Genomic DNA, 24,819 nt, shown 5'->3' on the forward strand with positions numbered 1-24,819 from the left:
TTTCGTGCCCGTCATGTCGTAAGAATATTTTATAAATTGCGTGCGCGTACATGCATATATGGTTTCGGTCGTTTGCACCAGAGTCGAGAGTTTTGATTAATATTTGAAAAATATGGAGGGACGAAAAAAACAAAAAAGGGGTGAAACGTGCAAAAACAACAAAACAAAAACAAAAAGACAACTAGAAAAGATTAGCGAAACGCGAGAGCTGGTGGAAGGAAAATTTATTCGGAGGAGTACTTTTCGCGCTCAAAAGAGCTGAAAAATTTATGTCTCCGTGGGTATCTCGCTACACGTTTCCAGAGAGCCCGCATGAATTTCCGCCGCGTGTATACATGTACATCGGAAAAAAGTTTTTTCATCCGTATCCACACATAATGTGTACACCTGCGCGCGCGAGCTTGCATTTTTCCCCTGGTGAGAATATGTATGTATATATGTTTCCGCAAAGCCCCTCAAATGGAGTAATAAATGGCAACAACTCCTTGTCTGCACCCCAACTCCCCGCCCTGGGTCTCCCGTCATCGGGCGCCCTCCCCTCTGGCGCCCACCTTCAGTTTCAATTTCAAGTACACGAGCGAGATTGAGGTATAACGAGGCGCCCCCGTCAATTACTACGCGGCTAAGCGCTTAATTGTCCGTAAAACGAAGCACAAAATTAGCGCTGATGCCGACGTACCCCTGTACTACACCCCCCCCCCAGTATTAATTTACAAACGACGGAACTGTTCAACTCGGAGGCACCTCTGTTGGGTTTTTTTTTTTTTTTTTTTTTTTTTTTTTTTCAATCTGCCGTTTATGAAGTATTCGTGCGTGTGTTGCAGGTCGTCGAGGCGGTTCCATCACCATTCGGCGTTGGTTGCGGCAGTGGCGGGGCCGACGGCGACGGCGACGGCGGTGGCAGCGGTGGCAGCTGCTCTGCAGTTGTTGTCGCGAGAATGCGGTCTTGCCTGTTGCGGGGGAGGCTCCTCCTGGCCGGCTGGTGCTGGTGCCTGTTGGCAGCCCCAACCGCCGACGCTGCCTACCACGGCAAACGCTACAACGGCGTCGAGGACGGCTCCAAGCTCATTCGCATCGTCGGCGACATCATCTTTGGCGGCATATTTCCCATGCACGAGCAGGTACATTATAAATCCAAGTTGTTTCGGTGCTACAAATATACATACTCTGCAATTTACATCCCCTTCCCCCCCAACTGACCGTCAGCCCCGTCGTTTAAACTTGAACGCCAAGGAGCGCCAGTTGGCCGAAACTTGCTGCAAACTTGCCTCCTTCCGCGGGCCCGAACTCTCTCCTCGACAAACGCTACTCCAAACTTTCCCTCGCTCCTTTCTCCCCTCCGATCGTTGGGAAAAACAAAAGTTCGGCCGAGGAATGGATGACGCGAGTTTTGAAGCACACAAGGTTGATCTATCGTCGCGATAAGTCGCCTCCTCGTTAGCGAGCACCCGGTACAATTAGTTAGCGAGAGTTTCACATTACGCGTTACGTGCAAACTACGGCCAAACTGGTGGGAGATGTGTAATTTGCGCGCGGCTATTGCATCTCGTGCTCGCTCGACTTTGCGAACAATTTGGGTAATGCGGCCCGATTGGGTGCCGCTTTTCCAATCGGCCGGGGAAGACGCACGGTGTCTGACCAAACTCTGGCTGTACTACTGCGTGGCGTTGTATGATTTTTTTTTTTCAAATGTATTTAATCCATCGGGGCTCGCACCTATAAAATGCACTCGGGTGCCGATTTTTAAATCAACCAGGAAGACGCGCAGTGTTTGACCAAACTCTGGCTGAACTACTGAGCGGCTTCGAAGATACATTTTTTTTATTTTATTTTTTTTTTTTTTTAGTTTATTCATCGGTGCTTGCAATTTAATTAGTTTATTTACCTGTAAATTGCACTCGGGTGCCGCTTTTGAAATCGACCGGGGAAGACGCGCCGTGTCTGACCAAACTCTGGCTGTACTACTGCATGGCGTCGGATGATTTTTTTTTCAAATTTATTTAATTCATCGTTGCTCGCACCTATAAAATGCACTCGGGTACCTAGGGTGCGAGTAACGCGATGCTAAATCACAATTATCGCTGTTCCCGAGCCTCCGGCACTGCATCAACACCGCCAGCTCGGACAGCAGGAATCCAACGCCACGCGAAATTAATACCCCTACTGTGTAGTTGGGAAAAAGTGAACCCCACATTATATACATCAGCAACAGTATAATATTAGTATGGTAGCTCGAGAGGAGATGATGATAATGATAATAATAATAATAATCTCGTTGTGATATCAGGTGTCCGGGATAAGCGGGCAGTCGCCCTGCGGCGCCGTCAAGGAGGAAAAGGGGGTGCAGCGGCTCGAGGCCATGCTGTACGCCCTGGATCAGATAAACGCCGATCGGCAGCTGCTGCCCAACATGAGCCTCGGGGCCCTGATCCTCGACTCGTGCAGCAGCGACACCTACGCCCTCGACCAGAGCATGGAATTCGTCAGATCCTACATGAATCAGGTATACGGGCCGATTCGTCCCATCCGCTTTAAGCTCCCTCTCGAGACCCCCCCCCCCCCTGGATTTTACCCTCCTCGCGATGAGCTACTTCCTCATCATCCATCCCGTTTTAGCTGGCACACGAGTTTTCACTTTAATGAACCTTCTATTACGCCGCTGCCGCTGCTCTGTTTTGGCCCTCGGTGGGAGACCCGAGCCGCGTCTGGCTGATGGGTGCACGGCTGCAGTTTGCGTCCCCCCGGCGTGTCGCGCTACACTCCCTGCCCAACTGACTGACTGGAGTACCGACGGCTGCTCGATTGACTTGCGCCCACTCGAAACTTTTAGCTGCCCCCCCCCCCCACGTTTATCCCCTTTGACCGCTTCTACTGGCTCTCCCTCGCTCACTCGGTGTACATCAGTCCGGTTTATAGAGCTGCCTTTGCCTCCAAATGCGGTTCAACGATTTCTTTTTTTTCCTTCATCCCGCGGTATCGATATTGCTAATGGTACTACAAACTTTCTCTTTCCCCATCCGAGGAAGAAAAAATACTCTTAAAGGCGTATCGTTAGAGTTATGCAAAGGGGTTTCTTCTAGTTACGTGCCGTATTGATCGCGTTGTTTCTTTTATTTATTTATTTTTTATTTTTATTTTTTTCACGGATAAGGACGAGGAGAAAAATCAGTGGCAGTCGACTTAGTATCAGCTTAAAGTAGTCATACGTACAGGCATGTAGGCGCGCTCGCATAAAATATCCCTAGCGTCAGCGCGCGCCGATCGGAAGTTTGTACGCTCTCGGGGGATGAATATAGATACATGGGTACACGTATATCCTCGGCAATGGAGGCACAGCGCCGACACGACATCGCACTATCTGATTGATCGATTTTTACCTCATCCCTCCCCTCCGTCCGACTTGCAGGACGTTTCTCTGACATTAACGCTCGTTACGAGGACTTTAATGATCCTTTTTGCCGGAGACGGTATAGGCTCCGAGACCGTAACTATACTTGTTTTAAATTCAAAGGCTTTGTTTGCACTCGAGTGTACCAAAGATAACAATGCAGTGTAATAAACTCGGTGGGCTAATGATCCGCCCTTGCTTCGGAAAATATGCCACGATCAGCGGGTACCCCAACAATTGGCGCGGTGGGACACTGATTAATGGTACCTATACGTATACTTTGTTCTATGTACACCGCGTTAATCTGCACTTTTTTCCCGTCGACAGTAGCAGCGATCCTCTTTTGCTCGGCACTTCGGAATGAAATCCGTCTCTCTGTCTCCGCTGTCGCCTCAACAACAAAAGCCCCTCCCATTATTTTTCAAACTCATCGCGAGGGGCTGTGGGGAGGACAAACCGCCGGGATGTTATTGTAGCTCGCTTGTTTTCGACTCCCAACTAATTGTCCTGGTCCCACTGCTCGACAAATTAGAGATAGCTCGCTCCTCGTGCCCCGACAATCTGAAAATGAAACACGGGAAAACGCCGGTCGAGCCGGGGATTTATCATTGCCGGCTTGTACTCGACGATGATGATAACAGTACCATTGTTGTGCTTCGCAGGACATAACGGAGTACAGGTGCGAGAACGGCAACTCCCCGATCTACGAGCCGCACAAGCCCGTGACGGGCGTCATCGGGGCGTCCTTCAGCGGAGTCTCCATCATGGTCGCCAACATTCTCCGGCTCTTCAAGGTGAGCTCCTTTTTCCATAAATATATATACATGTCTCCCTCTCTCTCTCTCTCTTGGTAATACGAAGGTGATGACGTGATGAATTCCGTACTCATCGCGCGTAACTTTGGCAACACGTTCCACAAAGGGGACATTGTTGGGACAACTGTCGATTCACTCTCCGAGAGAAAGAAAAAAAATGTTTTTCAATATATCCACCGATACTTTGTGCATCAAATGAAATGTTACGGGGGACTAAGCGCTCGAAAGTTAATACGGCCGATGACGAGTAAGAAAACAAAAAGTGCCAACGAGGACCGAGAGTCCGAATAATCGATTTTCCGGGAGGCGATTCTCAGGCGAATCACGTCCAGGGGGAGAAAAAAATAACAACCCACCTCCCGGTACCGGTAAAAGTTCATCAAAGAGCAGTGCGGTACGAAGAAAAAAGAAGCACCGTCCTTTGAAAGGTATCGAAATTAGAGAAGGGCAGAGAGAGAGAACGAAAGGGGTGTTCTCGGAAAGCACGGCGCTCCGGTCCCGTTTTCCCCTGCGAAACGTGAGATAGGAGCACCGCTCGCTATTTCCACCGCCGTCGGATCATTCCTACGTATGCTGCGCCGAGCTCTTCCAGATAAACGTAACCACTTCGTCGCGACAGCTGTGTACAACATATCCCCCCCCCCGCCCTTCTTTCTCCTCGAAATACGTCGAGCGAGCACACTAGCGTCGAGTGGCTCTTCTGCAGCCAGATCCCTCGGAGCTGTTGTTGCTGCTGCTTAGGGATATATGTATACAATCGCTCGGCAACGTTATAAAATTACACGCTGCATGCAAGCCGCTCCGACGCGTCGGCCTCGTTAGGTACACTCCTGTTAGCGGTTAATGATGCACCGCTCGCATTCACCCACCAACATCATCCGCTCGTCTACTTTTCCGACTGGATTTCTTTTTTCTTCTCTTCCCCCGCTTGCCCAAACAAAAAAAAAAACAAAAAAACAAAAAAAAAAACAAGAGGAAGAGAGGCGTCGGTGACGTTGTCACGTGGACACTGACGCACAAGAACTATGTTAATACGCGTGGCCTTTCGCAGCGCGTAGCATTTACGGGGTTATACTACTCGGGGCTCAAGTGAACATGGGAATTATGTCTCTCGTCGCGTAATGGTGTCAGTTTTACGGTGTACGAGCAAAGGGGCGATGATGGATTTTTTTCGTTTGAAACTGGAAACTGAGAAAAAAAAAGGCTGTCGCGCCGAGCGGAAAAAGGGGGACGAAGGAGATTTTTCCAGAGCAAAAAGACTAAGGAGGAGGAGGAGAAGGTGACGAGCTGATCATTCAAAAAGCACTTTCGGGAGGGAAAAAGAAAAGAAAAAAAAAAAAAAGTTACATCCCCAGAATCGAGGCCTCCTCCTCATCCTCCTGTTTTTTTTTTCTTCTTCTTTGACTCTCTCGCGCACTACTTAACAGCACTCGGCGCTCCTTTCAATCATCCACGTAGCGCCCCTTCTCTCATTGCAGCCGACTTTTGTCGCGAGCAACAACAACACCAACTCCACGTCCGATATATACGTATGCATATATATTATGCACTTCAGAGTGTTTCGCTCGTCTTTTTCCGCGCCTCGCATCCCCGCGCGAGCACCATCTCACGCTTGTACAGGGGCACGGCACATACACGTGCACATCAAAAGGACGACGGGGACGCATAACCCTCTTTTATAAAGCTTCGCGTTGATAACGCAACATCTTCCGCTCCGTGTATGTATAATGTATGTATATATAAGACGCGGGGCGGATTAATTTTCGTCCCGAGTACCGCACGCCGACGAACCGGCATCATCGCCGAGGGACCGGCGCGCGCCATCGGTTCCTCCTTTTCCCTGCCGTAAGTGCTCCCTCCATCATCTTATCGGATTAGAGCCTCCACACCGCGAATATATATATATATATATATATATATATATATATATATATATATATGTACACACGCGATACGCTTCCCCCTATTTTTTCCTCCTCATCGCTCTCTACACCCTACATCTAAGCTTACTCGCTTAACGTATATAGGTGTGTGTATATACATACACACGTAGATGGGGTACAGGAATGCGTAAACCTATATGTCGGGGGTGTGGGAGGAAGAAGTGGGTGTGCCACTTTTCCCGCCTCGCAGCCGATACGTTACATAAGATACTCCGTGCGAGCTCGAGAGAGGGAGACTAGGCCATTACCAAAGAGACAGCGCGGGCACTTTTACCCTCTCTACACCCCTATCTATCTATCCATCCATCTATTATGTACAGTGTTATACCCGCGACCCTCCCGCGCTTGGGCTCTCTTTTGTTTCTTTTTTTGTTCTTGTGTCGAAATTCAACCGGGCCGGCCCTCCAGCCGGTGCATGTATACGTATACCCCTCGAGAAAATCAATATAGAGTCTGTTTGCCTGAGCTCTTTTTTTTTTTTTTTTTTTTTTTTTTTTCAATTCAATACGAAGCTCGTCTTCCATTTGTCGTGTGCTCCGGTGTGTTTTGCGGCTCGATGACAACGGCATGACTGGCCGCCAAAGTACCTGTATCTTACACCAGTCGTGGCATGAAAAATTAATGCGTCGGATTTTCTCCGAAAGTATACGCGAGCAAGGAAGGAAAAAGGAGCACGTGGTGGGTTACGCGTTGCCGACGAACCGCGTGAATAATGAAAGAACTTTCGGTAGCGCGCGCCGTCATGGTTAAAATAGAAAAAAAAAAAGGAAAGAAAACGAGGATCGAGGGGAAGGGGTGGAAAGAAGACTGTTTCGATAAACTTTTTCGTCGGCGCGCGCAAGGGGAGACAAGTTTAACTGCATATGCATTTTTTGCCCGTACCTTCCTTTCGAGACTTTTTGGTTGCTGGCACAGTGTACATATACCTACATGAATATTCATTGTTGTTGCTTTCGAAAAGAAGATATATATATATGTTTTTCGCATCCGAATACGCAAGCAGAGGACACGGAGCTGTGGATACAGTTTTTTTTTCTTCTCCTCTCATTTCACGATGAATAACGCGTGTGTATATATATATGAATGTTAAGGTCGAGAGAAAGAGTTATTCCGGCGTGGCGAGCTCGAATAAAAGAGCAGAAGGGGGTACATGTATACTTTTCGCGTGAGGGGACAGCGCGAATGGATTAAATTAGACTCGACTCATCGGAGTGGGCACTGGCTCCGGGAAAGGGAAATTTCCCCACATGTGGTACAGTCGTGGAGTGTGTACACGGTCGATTTTCGTGTTCACAGATACCGCAAATAAGTTACGCCTCGACGAGCACCGAACTCTCGGACAAGAGCCGCTTTGAATACTTCAGCCGGGTCGTGCCGCCGGACAATTTTCAAGCCCAAGCCATGGTCGAGGTCGTGCACAGGCTTGGCTGGAAGTACGTCTCAACTGTCGCCGTCGAGGGCGACTACGGCGAAAAGGTAAGCTGCCATCGCAACACGCACATATTATATTTATGTTATACACCACAAGCACATCGAATTGTATTTTATTTTATTTTTTCCCCTATACACAATTCTCTGTACACCGGGAATTTCAGTAGAACAAGATACGTATGGTCAGACGATCGAAATATTCTCGCGAGCGCGTGTATTAAAATGGTATTACCAAACCCTCCTATTTTTTTTTCTCCAGTCACATGCATCAACTCTACACGTTGAAAAGGAAAAAAAAAAAAAAAAAGGAACACAACAAGCTCCCCGGCTACCGTGAAACGAGGTTTCTTTAATCACACGCTGTATACGGCCGGTGTGCTCGTATTTAACGTACAACCGGCTGGCTTCTCTCGAGCGCGAGCAGCCTCGTCCACGAGGGACTCGTACTAAATTGCTGCGACGACGACGACGACGACGACAACGAAAACTACTAAATAGCCCGCACAGAGGGAAACGAGAGTTTGAGATGGGGCGTGCACGTGCAAAAAGAGCTGCTCTCGAGGGCAAACCGGTGAGGGGCGCGCTGCCGGCTCTTTTCCGCACTCTATATATTTTCCCTCCACTCCAGCCCCCCTCCCTTTGCTCTCACTTTTTTCCCTGCCGTTTCGCCCTTTATTTCTTTCTTTCACCCCCCTCGTACAGTCGACGCTCTGTCGCTTGGCGCGGCTGCACTGGATACAGATATACACACGCTGGTCCATATAGGCACGGGCGAAAAAGGGGGTCGAGCCCAAATACCAGCTACTGTAAACTCCACGGGCACTGGAGTATCCCTCCGGTGGAGAAGAAAGCCAGGCCGGGGCGTGTATAGCGATCGATCCATTGCTAAATATTGATAGATCTCCAGCCGGTAGCGGGGGGGGGGATGGAAAAAGGGACAACAGCCTCGTGCAACCCACGTGCTCGACCCGCACCAAAGGAAGCCAAAGACAATAACACGGCCCGAGCTAGCTGTGTACGCCTAATTGGCGCATCGATCTCTCTCCCGCCCCGTACACGAGCGCGTCGACCATCAATTCTTTTATCTCCCTCGTCTACATTGACAGCAGTGGCGGTAAACGCGGGTGTGTATGTGGCGTCGAGCTGCTCATCATGATCATCTCCGCGTCATTGCAAGTAGGGGCTGGTATCCCTTCGCGCTCTGCCACGCTGGCAAATTATCTCATTATCTCCCGGGTGTGGGACGCGCTGCCGCAGTCCATAATGGAGGGGCGGGGAAGCTACGCGATACATCGGCGGGGCCTAATTGGCTGACTGCGCCGCGCCGATCCTCGTATTTTGCAGCCCGTCTCTCTATGCCTCTGGATAATTAGCGCTGACGTGCCTCCCCTTCGTCTGTTGTCTCCCCGCACGCGTCCTCGCCGATGATGAAGTTCTACTGCGCGTCTGCGGTGTCTCTAGCTGCGGTTGATTGGAAAATTTCGCGACCCCCCCACGGATATATATCTGGGCCAAAGGCTCCGGTGGGCCGTGCCTGGGAAAGTTGCTTGGCTTCGCCGGGGCTGGCTCGGCGTACATGCGACCTACACTATAGAGTGATTCCACGAAAATACCTACCCATCCGTATAAGGGATTTTCGTGTTATTTGAGTCGTGAATGAAAAATCAGGAGTACTGATGAACTTTGGCCACAAAAGTGATGGTTTTCATTCAGATGCGTTTAGATATAAATAGATATCATATATATATATTTATATAAAGGGTGTTTTTAAACAATATTTTTTGGAGGAATCGCTCGTGTACGTATATATCGGGATACATCAAAGTTTGTAGACAGCTGTGGCTGCTCGCGTACACAATACAAGTTCTCGGCCAAACTTCTCGGCTTTCCTGCTTCTTATCGTCAGACTGACGTATACGCAATTTGACGTGCTTTCATCGCTCGACGCTCGGCGCACCCACCGCTACCATCAATCTCCTCCGCAATCACGTACTCCTCAGTTTTACTTGTATTCATTATTACTTTATCTTCTCTCTCATACCTCGCAAACTTTCGACCAACCAACTAATTTGAGTTGGCCGATGTGTCTTTTTTTTTCCTCGCTTGGGGAAAAAAAAAAAAAAAAATCATTCCGTGCACATTCGTGCGCCGGACGAAAGTTGGTCGGTGTCCAGAACTTTCCCCTTCCCCTGATTGCAGTAATAATGTTTGTTAAGCTAAATGATCAAATTAAATGTCCCGCTTCACCTGCACGCTTCGGCTGAATATTCAAAGGTTTTTTTTTTTTTTTTTTTTTTTCACCCCGACCCCTGTGCGCATTTCAATATTAAAAACTTTCCTGCCTTTACGTGTTTCATGCAGCCTTCGGTATACGGCATAAAAGGCACTCTCTGGCACGGGTTCCCTCTGACGCTGTGAAAATTTTTTTTTTTTTTCCTCCCCCAATTGCACCCGACGAAACTTTCACTTCGGACTTTTCGTTCGACTTGAAAAATTAATCACGTCTGTCGCCGTAACATTGATCTGGCCGTACATAGTTACGTGGAGAAAAAAAAAAAAAAAATACTCGATTCGCGAAAGGGCAGGGTGTTCACGTCGTTATACAAAAACGAGACGAAAGCCCAGCACGCGCGCGCGATAAATTCCACGCGCAAGTGTCGAATGAATTAAAAAGGGTACAGAGCAATGCCGACACATGAAAGGCATCGAACGAGGAGAGAAAAAAAAACACCCTCCCAAAAACTGAACCAGCGTCGGGGCACGTACAGCAGAAAGACGTGCATATTGATTTTTTTTTTTTTTGTTTTTTTTCTTTCTGTCGTTGCTGTATATACAAGTGATATTTTTGACACACTCAAAACTGCGGATGTTGCAGGGTATAGCGAGCTTCGTGTCGCTGGCCGCGGATTACAACATCTGCGTGGCCGTGAGCGAGAAGATAATGCGCAACGCCAAGCCCGAGGACTTTGAGAGGATAGTCGAGCACCTGGACTCGAAACGCAACGCCCGAGTGGTCGTGCTCTTCGTTGACGAGGACAACATCAGGTGAGCGATAACCATCGTACACGTATACGTCGTAATCGTATATATTGTACCCGTACCACGTACCACGGCAAAGGGGGTTAAATAAACGAAAATACGGAGAGGAGGCTATTCAAAGCCGGGGTGTGTATCTAGAAACACAAACATGTCGCGAGATTTACATGCGTGAGAGCGCGCGTAGAGATAGGCATCGCTTGCTCCTGGGTAAAAAAAAAAAAAAAAAACATATCAGCAAAAAGAGAGAGCGAGGACCAAAGCCACCGAAAGTTTGTCCGCAAAAATATAGAGAGAGCCCCCAAAGTCGGGCTTTCCGCAGGGGTAGGCTCGCGGGAGGAAGGCTCAACTCTCCCCGTACGACCTCGGCTCACGGTGGGATTTCACGCTCAGCTCGCTATATTACTCCTATAAGTCTCTACCACCTCCTCCACGACCACATCTCTCTCTCTCTATTCTTCTTCTCGTTTTATCATTCCTCCTCGATCTTTTTTTTCCCTACCCTCCCTTCCGACCTGTCGCTCCGCAGAGAAATGAGACGTGAATCAGTGTGCCTCCCCTATACCCCACCCTCTTCCTCCTTAAACACAACAATTATTCATCCACGAGCCCGGTATGTATACACATGCACACATATATAAAGCTTCAAGCTTGACCCGTCTGTTATTTTATAACTATATATTTCTCCTTTGTGAAAAATGAAACCCGATACCTGCGACTCACCACCGATGATCAAGATGCTATTTACGCTTCCCCCACCGCCTCGACTCCCTGCCGATCAAACCATCCCCGATTTAATCCATTTCGCTCCGTCCATAGGTATACGTAGGAAAATTAATGTTCGGCCCGTGGGATGTATACCTGCGCGTGTACGATCAGGCGCGTCGCCTCGCTTGTGTTTTATGTACAATCGTGGAGTGTACGTGTAGCAAACAGAGTGGGTGAGCCGTGGCAAGCTGTCACTCGGGGGTGTATACAAGAGCACGCCCGGCCATTCATAGGAAACAGGTGCTGTACAAACGAACAGACGCACACACATATATATATGTATGCGCTCGGGTTAGCCCCGCGAAGCTGGTACCCTTACGTACATGTATAAAGTGTATCGGCACTTGCGTATAGCCTCTCCGCTGATGATTTCCGTTCGTCTATACACACTGCGGGGCCAGGCGGACTTTAATTTTGTATCTTGTGTCACGTGTACATAATAGATATATGTATGTATGTATGTTTATACGTATGTCCACGCTCGTGTTCGCGAATGCGGGCGTCGAAGCGTGCGATTGACGTATCGAGGCCGGCGCAGGAGCGTGTGCCGTATTTAGTATAACACACGGGGAATCAATCTGTGGGAGAACTGGGCTTGCCACTTCTACATATATATACGTGTATAGACACGCGGGGACTCTGCACCTTTGGTCTTTCGGTGGCCCCCATTCTCTCCCGAAATCACGAAAAATTCGTTCGGCACCCGCAGCCCGGGCTTTCCTTCTTCCCGAATTTGACTTTGACGGATAAAAGGGAGTGCTGGCGTGCACTCGCTAAGAGAAACAGAGAGAATGGAGATTGATACCAGGGATCGAAAGAGAGGAATGACTCGCGTGCCGCTTTCTTCGCTCGGAAGAGAAATTGCCGGCAGATGTTCGAGTCATCGCTCGGATTGGTTATAAAATTTTCATTCACAGCCATCTCTCTGGCTCAGGGGGGGGGGGTGGGGTGTGTTGCGATCAGCGCGGAAAGCCATCGGGAAACGAAGCGAAGGAACGTGACGTGGCACTAGGGTTTTTTAGCTCGTGTATAGGTGTGTGCTGCACATGCATTAGTTTTCATACCAGGGGGTTGGGGCTGTCGACTCTGAAAAATACACACGCGTGTACGCATCGCGAAAAAAGATGAGTTACGACGATCTCGTGAAACTTGTAGGTGGTTTTTTTTTTCCACGTGTACACGTCACCACGAGGTATACATTACGTAACCTTGGATTTATTTTTCACTTTTAACGATTACTCATGCACTATTATTCTGCTGCGATACATTGATGTACATCGGATGAGAAAACGTTGATTCCTGCCCTAGGCGTCATGTATAGGTACACTTTATACACTCGATCTCGAATTGTTATCTTTGGTGCTTCGCTTGTACGATAATACACGTTGAAGCGCTGTTATTTGGATACAATGGGGGGGTATTTTATAATCCTGAAGCGATTTTTCCCAAGCACCTCTACATCAACAAAAGGATCGAGAGAAAAGCAAACAGCGGGATGATGTAAGGTGTATCGCGTTACAAGCGAAGGGTATAGAGGGGAGGAGGGAAAAACCACCACCAGATTTTATGTACCAATATTTTTCTGCTTACGCGCAAACACACACACACACATTTTTTATTCGGTCCCCGATCGACCCCACCCCAAATGGTTATTATCGTTATTCGTGTTGGAGAAGCAGCAACAGTAGGTAGGTGGGTATTATACACGTACACAAAAGGGACTCAAGCGCGCGAACAAACTTTGATGGCGAACCGCGTGGCCCGTTCATCGAATGGAAGCATAAAAGAGTTAAATTGATTCTCCAGGGAAGGATTTACTCTTGCTTCGCTCCCGTGCAAATAGAGAGCGAATCCAATACCACTCGATCGATAAAACAACCTCACCCGCTAAATCGGTAGGGCAAGAAGGAGAAAGGGGGAAAAAAAAAACAACAAGAGTGCCTTGCTCGCGTAACAGCAGCAGCCGCGTCTTCTCGAGCGCTTTGATCGACGAGTGCCCTGAGAAAAAGTTCCGAAAGGGAGAAAGGACTGCGCTTATTGGAAGAAGGAAAACTTGCCAAAGTAATAAAACAAAAAAAAAGGGGGCACGTGCCTTATACACTGCACGCACGGCCAGGAAACGAAGATGAAATGGAAAATGCATAAATGGAGCCGGAGGAGGAGGGAGTTTCCACGAGCATGAAAGATTTCACACACGTGAGTCTATGCGTGCTGGAGCGTGAATTTTCGCATTATAATCGCGCGCGCTAGCTCTTTGAAATTTTTCCACTCATCTGCATATCGAAACGTGTTTCATCGTCATTCTCTTCTTTTTTTGCAGACCAATATTTATTTTTTATTTTTTTCGTTAACTATAAAGCCACGTTGAAATGAGGTAAGCGGATGGGAAATAATTTAACCGTGCTGGATGAGATCAAAAGTTGCCAACAAGTACATCGTTCAGAATAAGCTTTAATCCGAGTAAACGTTTTGCCAGGGTTGAAAATGACGAGTCATCGAACTTTACCTTCGAAAGTATGCGCTAACTTTATCCACCATTTCAAAAGGTTGCTGGCTAATTGTCAAACTTGGGCCTTTACATAATTATAACTTTGATGTACAGTCGAGCTTTTCAAACGCAACAGGTCCCGAATAAAAGCTTCAAAGAAACGTATTTCAATGAGCCTTCGGTGAAACTCCTCGTTTAACGTCGGACTGAGCTATCGTCGCGAGTGACTGCAGAGCTCAAATTTTCTGAGAAAACGATTATTTGTTTTTTTATATCTATAATCTTACTTGACGAAGACTCACGGGATTAAACTACGGCCTGACTCTATATTTTCGTTTCAACTCTCCGGAAAGTAATACTTATCATTAAATTCGGTAAGAATCTCTTGAAGTTACACAGTCAAGCAGAACTATCGAAAAATATTACAGATCAGCGAGCGTCTGACCGAAGCTTGATCTGTACTACTTCGCTCGATTTCAATCCGTATAATCAATGTGCGCGTACGACAGATCAAACTCTAACGAGGGTCATTCGGCGGGCGAAAGTTGGCAACTTGTCCAACTTATTTTCGAGCATTAGCATGATTAAAAAAGTTTAATGGCCCGTCAAAAGGCTCTCTAATTAAAACCCACGACTTCCGCAGTGGGGATCAACGCTGGGCGAAATAAAGTGTGTATAGATGTGTATTAATTTGGGCTGCAGAGTATTTCGTGGACGACAACGACGACTTTTATTACCACTGTCTCTTTAACATGGAAGCCCGTCAATTACCTGCGTCAAGTGCCACGGAGGGGAAAAAAAAAAAAAAAAAATAAAGGCAAGATTGATGGAACCGTTCGCCCTCGCAGCTTAATAATTTAAGGATACCCGAGCACAGTGTATATACACCTTCGCTCCAAAAGCCAACACTCACTTCCGGCTTGGGTTCTTATCACGTGACCTGACAGAACGATGGGAGGGGGGAAACCCAACTATACCGGACGAAAAAAAAGGCAATTCAAGAAGAGCCGGGTATAAGAGAGGATTGGATAACACAACATCACGGCGAGTGCGCGGACGCAGCAAAATTCGCTCGGCAAGCGCCAGCACGGAGAGGTCATAGCGCGTCTGCCGGGCCATAAAGTGGCCGAGCTCTTTTTTTTTTTTTCGTCCACGCACGGCAGATGAGAAAAACATTCGACGCGGCAGCTGGGCGTGGCGGTGCCGTACAGGTGGACACGTAACCGTACGGGACATCTACGGGGGGGGGGAGGATAACCCGGGAACTCTCAGCACGTATACACCCGGTTCCCGTACATGTGTATACCTACGTCGGCACATAACAATCATGGGTAGCTAGTCGTCCTGTGCGTGACTCGCCCATCAATTTTTAGTCGAGCGGCGGTACATACACGTATACGTACGGGGCGCATAAAGAGCTATTCCGCTCTGTGCTTGAGCACACAACCGCTGGGCCAGCTGCTATGATATTCTTGCTGAATCAGCCGATGTATGCTCGCTTGACGCGAGTCGAACTGGTTCACGGGTGCCCCGAGACAGTGAAACGAGAGACTTGAAATTTTTGATTGGTCCGTAGACGAGGTAATGGCGAGGGAGCGCGAGTCGTCCATAAATAGAATGTTGGAGACCGATCGACGCGCACGAACGTCAATTTTTAACTAGTCCATACAGTAGGTCTGGTGACTTTTTTTTTTAGGAGTTAACCAAATATGTGTGTCGAGCAATACATGTTACATTGTTAATTTGATGGGTAATGGCTTTTTTTGTCGTTTGTTTGCAGAAAGTTGCTCAACGCGACGATCAAGGCCAACAAGACGGGCCATTTCATGTGGATCGGCAGCGACTCGTGGGGCGCCAAGGTACACCCGGTCAGGGAGCAAGAGTACGCCGCTGAGGGAGCCATAACCATACTGCCCTTCCGCAACCCACTCGAAGGTCCGTCTCGATTTTATTTTTTCCCCTACACATAGCTCCGGCGTCATTTCAATAATGTGCTTCTTGTTGGCTTTGCCGGCAATGTCTCGTTATACGTAAGAAACTTATGCTATGACGGTCGACACAGCAAATACTTGTACGTACAAGAATTGGAAAATTTCGGAATTGTATCCCATACAACTATAAATTACAATATTTTTTTAATCGTCATCAGTGATTGGTATTTATTTTTATAAATAAAATCAAGTAGCGATTTATTATTGGAATCGACGAAACAGCGTCGCGCACAAAGGCCGGTCGAGAGAGTCGCTTGGCAAGCAGAAATTTTAATTAAAAGAAACGTAGACGTAAACAAGCGAGCCTATAACCATCAACTTCATCCCTCCTCTGGGGCAAATTTAATTAGAAGAACGGGCGAAGGTGTTAATGAGCCGGGAGGGTAAATAACGTGACGTCTAAAACCTGTTAAGCTTACCATATCTGCGCTCGCATCGGAATCGGAAAACATCCGCGCTTTCTCATTAAAGCGTTGAATATTGAATTAAATTTCACCACCATATAGGGGTGAGTCCGCGGAGCGTGTAGAAGCGGTAATAAACATATATTGTAATTAAATTTCACGCGGAAACCTCGTGACCTCTCGCGAGCGAAATAATTGATTCGCTGGACATGTGTAACACGACGGCGCGGTGTTGTTTTTGCTTGCCCACAGGCTTCGACAACTACTACAAGAACCTGCTGCCACGGGTGGGCAAGGAGTGCGAGGGGGTGCACGAGCGCAACGTGCCCCACGCCACGCTGCCCGGGAAGTACGTCAACTGCCGGAACCTCTGGTTTCGGGAGTTTTGGTCGCAACACCACAAGTGCACCTTCTCCGAGGCAGACCCGACGCGCAGGCGCTGCAACGGCACCGAGGAGCTCGTCGAGTACAAGCAAGAGGGCCTCGTGCCCTTTGTCGGTCAGTTCAAGATTACTCCAATTACTCCGCCTTTCCGCCCCGCTTATAATCCTCCTCCTGCTTCCATGGCTGTACACTTTGATAGCTCCAATTTTCTCATTAATTGAATGCCACTGTCAACTACTCGGCTTTGAACTAATAACCACCACCACCCACCACCGAATAATCTGCTTAACTCTCGGGGCAAAAAAAACCGGGCAAACTCGATCTAGCTCGTGACCCGCAAGGGCTATATAAAGGGCTTGTAACACGCCCCGGTGTACACGTCGTCTTTGATCTCCTCTGTAAGACCCACCGTACGTGCGTACATCCCGTACAACCTGCGGATCCCCTACAGTGCAGTGTCTCTGGAGCCGAGCGGAAAACCAAACAGACCATCGTTAGGCCCTTGAATAAACTCTCTAACTAAGCGCTGATTACTCAAAAATGCATGGTTACATCCTTTTTTGTTTTTGTTTGTTTTTTCCAACATTTTCTTACATTTGGGTGTTTGCTCCATCAAAGAACTTGCGGCAAACTTTATCGTTTTAATATATATATATACCTTATGAGCAAAATAGTACGATAAGACGGCGATATCCGGAGCAGTGGGAGCATTTAACAGATGCCATTGCAATCGGATGTATAATCTTCCAAACTGTTTGGAAAAGTAATAACTTTCCCTGAGCACCATGGATACGCTCGAGCAGATATAATCGATCACCAGTGAGATTTCGCAGTCGTTAAAGTCGGCGCTAATTGCAGTCGCCCTCTCACCCGAGAGGGGAGTTTAATTTCGCTCGAAATCTTTGTCATTGTTGCAATCGCAGTTGGACAAATCTTGCCACGGAGGATCACGTAAGGATAAAAGAAAATTGAGTGCATTTATGCGCCACTCGACGCGTATGGAGTGCGAGAGAGGTCCATTAGCGGACTCGGAAAACGCGCCGACACCTTCCGCCCGTTCATTAATTGGATCATCACGCGTCGACGGGCTGTCCATTAATAAATGGCCTTTGAACCCCCCCTCTCTGCCCCTTCCCACCTCATTTGCCGGGTACTCGTGTTAGGCGTAATACGCACGCGAGCACTTAAACGAGGTCGTTTCGACACGTGAGCAACCTCGAGTAAATGTACACCGTTCACCCTCCCCCCACTGTATATAGCTAATACCTACGAGGACCCTCTTACTTCTGTCGCCCATTACTCCGTAAATGCCCGCCGCTCGTTCAACTGCCTTTCTTTCCGTTTCAAGTGCACGTACCCCTACACAGGTATAATATATATACACGTGGTACTTTTCTCTCTCGAACGATATTCATCGAAATGCTTTGGCGGCTCTCTATTGGTTCACTTACAGGTACACATCGCCGTAATTTTCTACTTTCTCCGATAACTGTTGTTTTTTTTGTCGCTCGATAAACCGGTAAATTGCCGATTACGTGTTTTCGCTTCCTCGTGTACATATATACGCTCCTCTAATTTGATTTACTTTTTCGCGGTACCTGTGTGTACGAGGCAATAAAAAAAATGTCAATCATCGTGCTTGTGGCAAACATTGGCAGGTTTTTGTTTTTCCACATTTTTGTCTAAAGTTTTTTTTCGATTCAAAGGATCGATCGATTGGGCACTCAAAAGTAATACACGCCCACTGTGCACAATGCAGGAAACATTGAAATTTGCGTGATGTTTTCCAGCTGCTCATCCGCTTTGTATTCTTCAAAATTTATGCTCAAGTTCCCCTAACAAAGTTCGCCCTCGCTCGGTCCCGGCACAAAAGATGCGAAACCAAATAATGCACGCGGAAAAGCTCCCCCGCACCACAAGCACGCATTTAATCCGATATTCGAGGCCGCCTTCAACTTGACGCTCGGAAAGATAATACAGGGCCGAGGAGAAATTACATCTGTATGTATAAGCTCGAGCTGAAATGAAGTGACCCACAATGCGTCGCACGACGAACATGTATATGTATACACACTTGCAAGAGTGCAAAAAATCATGTACACCCGTTTGTCGTTTCAGCCGACGCTGTGTACGCCATGGCTCACGGGGTCAACAACATCATCGAGGACGTCTGCGGCCATCACAATCACTACCTCTGCGACTCCCTGAGGCCCGCGCCCGGGGGACAGCAGCTGTTGCAGTACATAAGGAACGTCACTTTTGTCGGTGAGTCTGGCTTTTTTTTTTTTTTTTTTGCGTGCCATCGATAAAAAAAATACTCACCAATCGAGATTGCCATAGTAAAAGACTCGAACGAGCAAGTTGTTCCAGCGATTGTCCCACCTCCGAGCACCTCTTATATTGTTAATATGTATCCGAGCCTTGCTACAATATTTGTCCGCGACCCCTTGGCAAATGAAAAAACTTGGAATCGACGCGCGTCAAACTCTTTACGGCCGCGAATACTTCTTGTACCAAGCGAGCGCGCTAACGTGCAAACTCCGATGCGGTACACAAGAGGGGGGGGGGAAGGCATTAAAGTTTATCGCGCGCGCAAAAAGCTGCCCTCCACCTCCAGCCCCGTGAAACTTTTGTTCTGCATCTCTGCACATCCGGTGTATAAGCGCGTTCGAGGTATTTCGTGCTCGGAATTTTTTTCCGAAACATCGAGCGCGGGTGTCTGGCGTAAAAACAGTCGTCAAACAGATTTCATCCGTTACGCATGCATACACGGCTCCGATAAATTTATATACGTACCGTTACTCGAGTATATGCGCACCCAACTTGGGAACGATTTCTTCGGCACCGCGTGGAAAAATGAGCGATCGACCCGCACGCGTCACCTACTCCTTCCACCTATATACATATGTCTGTTTGTACACATGATACAAGCGAGGAGCAAAAACACGACAGTCACGCCCGAAGAAATTTCCCCCCCGAGCTGCTCCTCGCCGCCCGGGCGTGATCGTTGATAAATGACTGACGCTGATAAATGCCCCGGTAACGCGAACGCGCTGGCCCTTCTTTTTTTTCCCCTCCCTGTATCCGCCCCTCATTTGCACCGAATGTACATTTATAATGTAAAGAAAAAAGAAAAAAAAAATAGCTGTACCCATGTGTAATGGCTTCACGGCAGTAGAGCCTCCGTATGTGCCGATAAAACTGCAGCTCCCGGGTATACACCCACCTGCTGTACCCTCGTCATATACGTTGAAAAAAAAAAGTAAAAAAGAGTGCATCAGCTCTCGGATGCGTGATAATCGCTTAGGTCTATATGTATAAGTAGGTACACGTGGACTTGCTTGCAGGCCGCCAGGGAACGGAAATTAAATTCAACGCCGACGGCGACGCCTACGGCTATTACAACATCTACCAGTACCAGCGCGACGAGTTTGGCCGCTACAATTACACCCTCATCGGCTCGTGGAAGGAGAGGTATGAAATGGTCGCTTGTCCCTTGGGGTGTGTTTCCGTTTGTCCGATTTTCCTTTGTTTTTTCCTCTTCTAATTCTTGTGTATATGACTATTGCATGAGAGTTTGCGCCATGTTCCCAGGCTGGATCTCGAAATAAACGTGACGCAGTGGACGACCGGCGTCGGCGAGCTGCACGTGCCGCGCAGCATATGCAGCGACGACTGCCCCATTGGACAGATACGCAATTTTCAGGTAACTTTTTTTTTTTCTCCTCCTACTTGTAGTATCCGTTCGTATACACACGTACACTCACGTATGGGTCCATTGCTGGTGTTTGTGGCCCTTTTCTCCTCCTCCTCCTCCACTTCCGTATACTACACGTCGTCGGCCATTCGTCCTCCTGTCGAGAACACCATTATCGTAATGCATGGTGTCGAGCGCGGAGCTCCGTCGCTCCTGCACTTGTCTCCGCCAAGCTCAATTTGTATCTATGATCACCCGACATTTGTTTCATATGTATGTACACCTGCTGTTTTTTTTTTTTTTTTTTTTTTCTCATCCTTTCACATCCAACGCTACGAGTGTTGTTCGTTCATTTAATACTATCCGCTAAAAGGAAAGCCAGTCGGCCACCTCGTGTTTTTCCTTCTTTCATAAAAAACGAAACTTTGAAAGCCCCCCGCGCACGATACCGGCTCTCTCTAATTAAATTACAACCTACCGCTGTGCACTCGATATTTACACTGGCCAAAGGCGCCTGTTCGAGGCGGACGATACAATCGAGTAATTGGCCAATTCCGTTATTGAGAAATTAACGATACACGTTGCGCGAGTTTTCGAATATCAGCTCACCGAGCACCGTTATTACCTCACCCGTTGAGCAATAATAACGAAAAAGTAAATAAAAATATCGTCCAGTGTAATATAATATACACTCACGAAATACATCAGACACAGAGATGTCGGTGTAACTGATGCCATTAGTGCAACTGACGGGGATACGACGAGGAGGGGAGAGGAGATAATACGTGGGTTTTCAAAAAAATCGATACACATGCGAGGGAGGGTGGAATTGATATTTTATATCGCTGTACACTGCAAACCTTGTGCTCCGATCGCGATACGAGTATATAGATCACCCCTCGCTTTCTGGACCATGTCATTAATTCGGTCGGCTGCAGGAGAAAAGAAGAAAAAGCCAACGGCATAATCAGTGAGGGTGGAGAGAAAAGAGGCTCCTCTCGGGGCGAAATCGATTGGCTGGCCCTCGGTGCTGTGCACGCTGCACGGCTCAAATAAATCGCCGAGTGTCCCGAGTAAATTGACCCTCGGACAGCGACGAACAGTTACACCGGCCGGGGAAAAAATTGCCGCTTCGTCCCCGGACGTTAGCACCAGCCGCTCCCTCCCTCGCGGGGCTAAAATAAATAAGCACCCGGTCTGTATTAGCCGTCGTCTGATGCCTTGATTCCAGCCAAGGAGGGGGGGAGGGAACAACGGTGCCTCTCGTTTCGTGTGCACACATATATGCTCTCGAGCGTGGCTCCTTTTCGGGCTTACCTGACGTGTATGGTATACATACGCATAGCTGCCCCGAGTGGGGCACCGGATTTTCCTCTCTCGCTCCACCTAACGCGGACGTTTGTTCTCATCTCTCTCTCCCACGTCCGCCGTTGTTGAAATGAATGTGCACTCGCGCGTCTATTCTCCGTTTTTTTTCTTCTTCTTTTACTTCTTTTTCTTTAGAAAAAAAAAAAAATAATAAAAAAAACAAGGCTACGAGAAACGGGCGTTTACACTTGGACGGACTGTTCGCGATTACTAGACCGCTCGCAAAATTTTTTTTTTTTTTCTCATAAGCCATTTTGCCTGATGAGAATTACTGTCGCTTTTTTTTTTTTTTTTTTTTTTTTTTTTTTTTCAGCGCGTGTAAATAGGTTTTTTTTCGTGTAATTTTCAGAAAGATGTTCCGGCGCTTGTACGTCGAGTCATGATATTTGGTTTCTGGCGAGCGAAAGGAAAATTTCGGAAATTAATTAACATCTGCCGCAATGCACTCTCGGCCGGAACGTTTAATATCCGTTGGATGTGAAAACAGAAAAGAAAGAACTTCATTTTTCCTTAAGTTGAAACAACGTTATACGTGTACAGTAGGAAAGCGTGAACAGTGAAAAATGTGAATGAGTCGGGTTGCGTTTCCGCCCCTTTTCCTTGTTTTTTTTTTTTTTCCTTTTAATTAAAAAAGCGAGCGAAATCATTTTTGGGATGAAAACCTGGGTGCGGGGGGCGACGAGAACATTCTTGAACAAGGAAGCGAAAAAAAGGTGGTACACGTTTGTTCGCGCGTCGTGATTTTTTTTTTTTTTTTCTATACCCAAAAGCAAAAATCATCAGCGGAGTACATTGTAAGACCGGACGAGCGAGTATCCGTACAAACACGATGGCCCATCCGTACACCCACTGCCGCACGCAACCCGGCGGTGAATTATATCGGAGAGGGTGTTTTTCCCGGCGAGCCCCTTATTTTCCGAGAGGTGGGCCGAAAAAGAGTAAACCCGAGAAATAAATAAGCCAAGTGGGCGGATAATGGAGCTGAGGAGAAAAGCCCTCTCGACCGGGAATGCGTTGCCGGACGAGTTACGTCTACATGTGTGTGTGTACCGCAAAACAGGAGCCCTGCTGCTGGAGCTGCGTCGCTTGCCGGGAGGACGCCTACGTGTTCAACGACTCGTGCCACCAGTGCGCGCCAGGCTATGCTCCCGACGAAACCAAGAGCCGGTGCATTAAGCTCAAGGCCGAGGTCATCTCGTGGACGAGCCCCTGGGCGCTAGCACCCCTGGGCTTCGCCTCCTTCGGCATACTCTGCACCATCTTCACCACCATCGTCTTCATTTGGTGAGAATTTTTTCCTCCTTAACATTTCACCGGATGTAGACCACACCGTATACATATTTAAAAAAAAAAAATGTAAGCTGTAAATTAATAATGCATCCATCACTTGCTCCCCCGGGTCGCGTCAATATGTTTATTATGTCGGAGGGAGCAGTGCTGATGTACAACGAGTAGAGGGAAAACGTGTCAATAAACTGTTACGTTCTCGCAAGCGTTACAATCCACCCATGTAAGAGGAAGAAAGTTATTGCCCATCGAGCTATTTGACGATGCCCATACGCACCGTACATCAGCCCTCCCCCGCTCCCCTCGATAGTGGGTAGGTAGTAAGTAGTATAGCCATACGTCGTACCGGACGTCTGACCATAACGCGCCGTTTCTACTGGCATCCCAAATCCCCCTCAACTCTCGCTTATATATTCCCGGTCTCCGTGTAGGCGTGTAGTATTTATTATGAATCCATGTGCTCGGGCTTATGATTGTGTGTATCAATTAACTATTTATCGATCGCGCTTTCCGTCCGATTGAACGGCAATGATAATAACAAAACGTTGCTTTCTCCAGTATAATTGAAATTAATGCCGCTATACCGTTGTTGCTGTATCTACTCGCTGGCGAGTAATTACGTATCCGTGTAACGAGTACAATACACACTCACGTGACGCGGCTCTGCAAGATTAATACGAAGCGGGCAGCTTGTATATATACCGGTGGAAACTCCGCCCGTGTGTATACATGCGACCCTCGCTTCGGTTGCCCGGGCAAATCCACCCACGTCCGTGTTCTTTCCTCATCATGTCGCCCGACCATCGGTGTCATTATTTTGATGAAACGAGCGCGTGTCCTTTTTGCCCTCATGCTCGCTTCGACTCGACTTTTCATTCCTACGTACACAAGTTAATTTACCGTGTAAAGCTGGGGAGAGGGTGTGGACTATGGTAAAAAAAAAAAAAAAAAAAAAAAAAAAATAGTGTAACGCGACGATAAAACGTCAGGTTCAACCGGACGCCCGTGATCATGGCCTCGGGCCGCGAGCTCTGCTACGTCCTGTTGGCCGGTATCCTGTCGTGCTACCTGATGAGCTTCGTGATCCTGGGGATGCCGTCAAAGTGGAACTGCACGGCTCTGAGGATCGGCCTTGGGCTCTGTCTCAGTCTCTGCTACAGCGCCATACTTACCAAGACCAATCGAATCTCGAGGATCTTCAATCAGGGAAGGAAGAGCATCAAACGGCCCTCCTACACCTCGCCCAAGAGCCAAGTTGCCATATCCGTCGGTGAGTCGAGCGTACAATATTGCATATACATCGTTCACCCATAATTATTGATTTACCCCGCCTCTTGTATGAATCATCATCGATTATTTTCATTTTCGATCCTTTGGGTGATATGGATTCATCAAAGGGATCGAAAATTAAGTACTCTGCTTCACCAAACGAGTGAACTAATTACTCGACCCCTTGTAGTGAGGATAAAGCGTGGATAATATTTTTTCTCTTAACGTAGGCAGTATTTTTTTTAATTCTTTTTTATTCCCTATCGAATGAAAAGCTCGTCGAAGGATCGTTGGAGTCGTTTTTTACGTAACTGGAAGATTTAACCGATTTAATTGGTTGTGATGAAAAAATTTAATTAGCTCATTAATAATAAATAATTATAAAAACAACAAAGAGACGGAAAAAAGATTGTACGCTTCATCAGTGGAGCAAAAAGTCTAATAATATCCAATTAAGTGGAAAACGAGACGAGAAACCTTTACTCGGTGCCCGTGGAGAGAAACATATTTTGGATACAAAGAGCATAGGTTTTTTTGTCTTTGTTGGCAT

General features: G+C 47.6%; 1 protein-coding gene across 1 annotated transcript in view; it reads left to right on the forward strand.

Moving 5' to 3' along the window:
* The first annotated feature begins 471 nt into the window (after positions 1-471).
* LOC106638004 (metabotropic glutamate receptor 7) overlaps positions 472-24,819 on the forward strand; it is a 28,766-nt gene continuing 4,418 nt past the window's right edge. The window contains exons 1-13 of the mRNA XM_014351003.2: positions 472-588; positions 825-1,121; positions 2,288-2,503; positions 4,051-4,182; positions 7,443-7,622; positions 10,453-10,622; positions 15,650-15,804; positions 16,517-16,762; positions 18,767-18,913; positions 19,996-20,122; positions 20,243-20,354; positions 22,774-22,997; positions 23,990-24,270. Of these exons, the coding sequence (XP_014206489.2) occupies positions 472-588; positions 825-1,121; positions 2,288-2,503; positions 4,051-4,182; positions 7,443-7,622; positions 10,453-10,622; positions 15,650-15,804; positions 16,517-16,762; positions 18,767-18,913; positions 19,996-20,122; positions 20,243-20,354; positions 22,774-22,997; positions 23,990-24,270 (2,404 nt within the window). The remainder of the gene's footprint in view (positions 589-824; positions 1,122-2,287; positions 2,504-4,050; positions 4,183-7,442; positions 7,623-10,452; positions 10,623-15,649; positions 15,805-16,516; positions 16,763-18,766; positions 18,914-19,995; positions 20,123-20,242; positions 20,355-22,773; positions 22,998-23,989; positions 24,271-24,819) is intronic.

This window comes from Copidosoma floridanum, unplaced genomic scaffold (assembly GCF_036245765.1).
Source record: "Copidosoma floridanum isolate Cflo_tuat_1 unplaced genomic scaffold, Cflo_Japanese_pri ptg000009l, whole genome shotgun sequence".
Taxonomy (NCBI): domain Eukaryota; kingdom Metazoa; phylum Arthropoda; class Insecta; order Hymenoptera; family Encyrtidae; genus Copidosoma; species Copidosoma floridanum.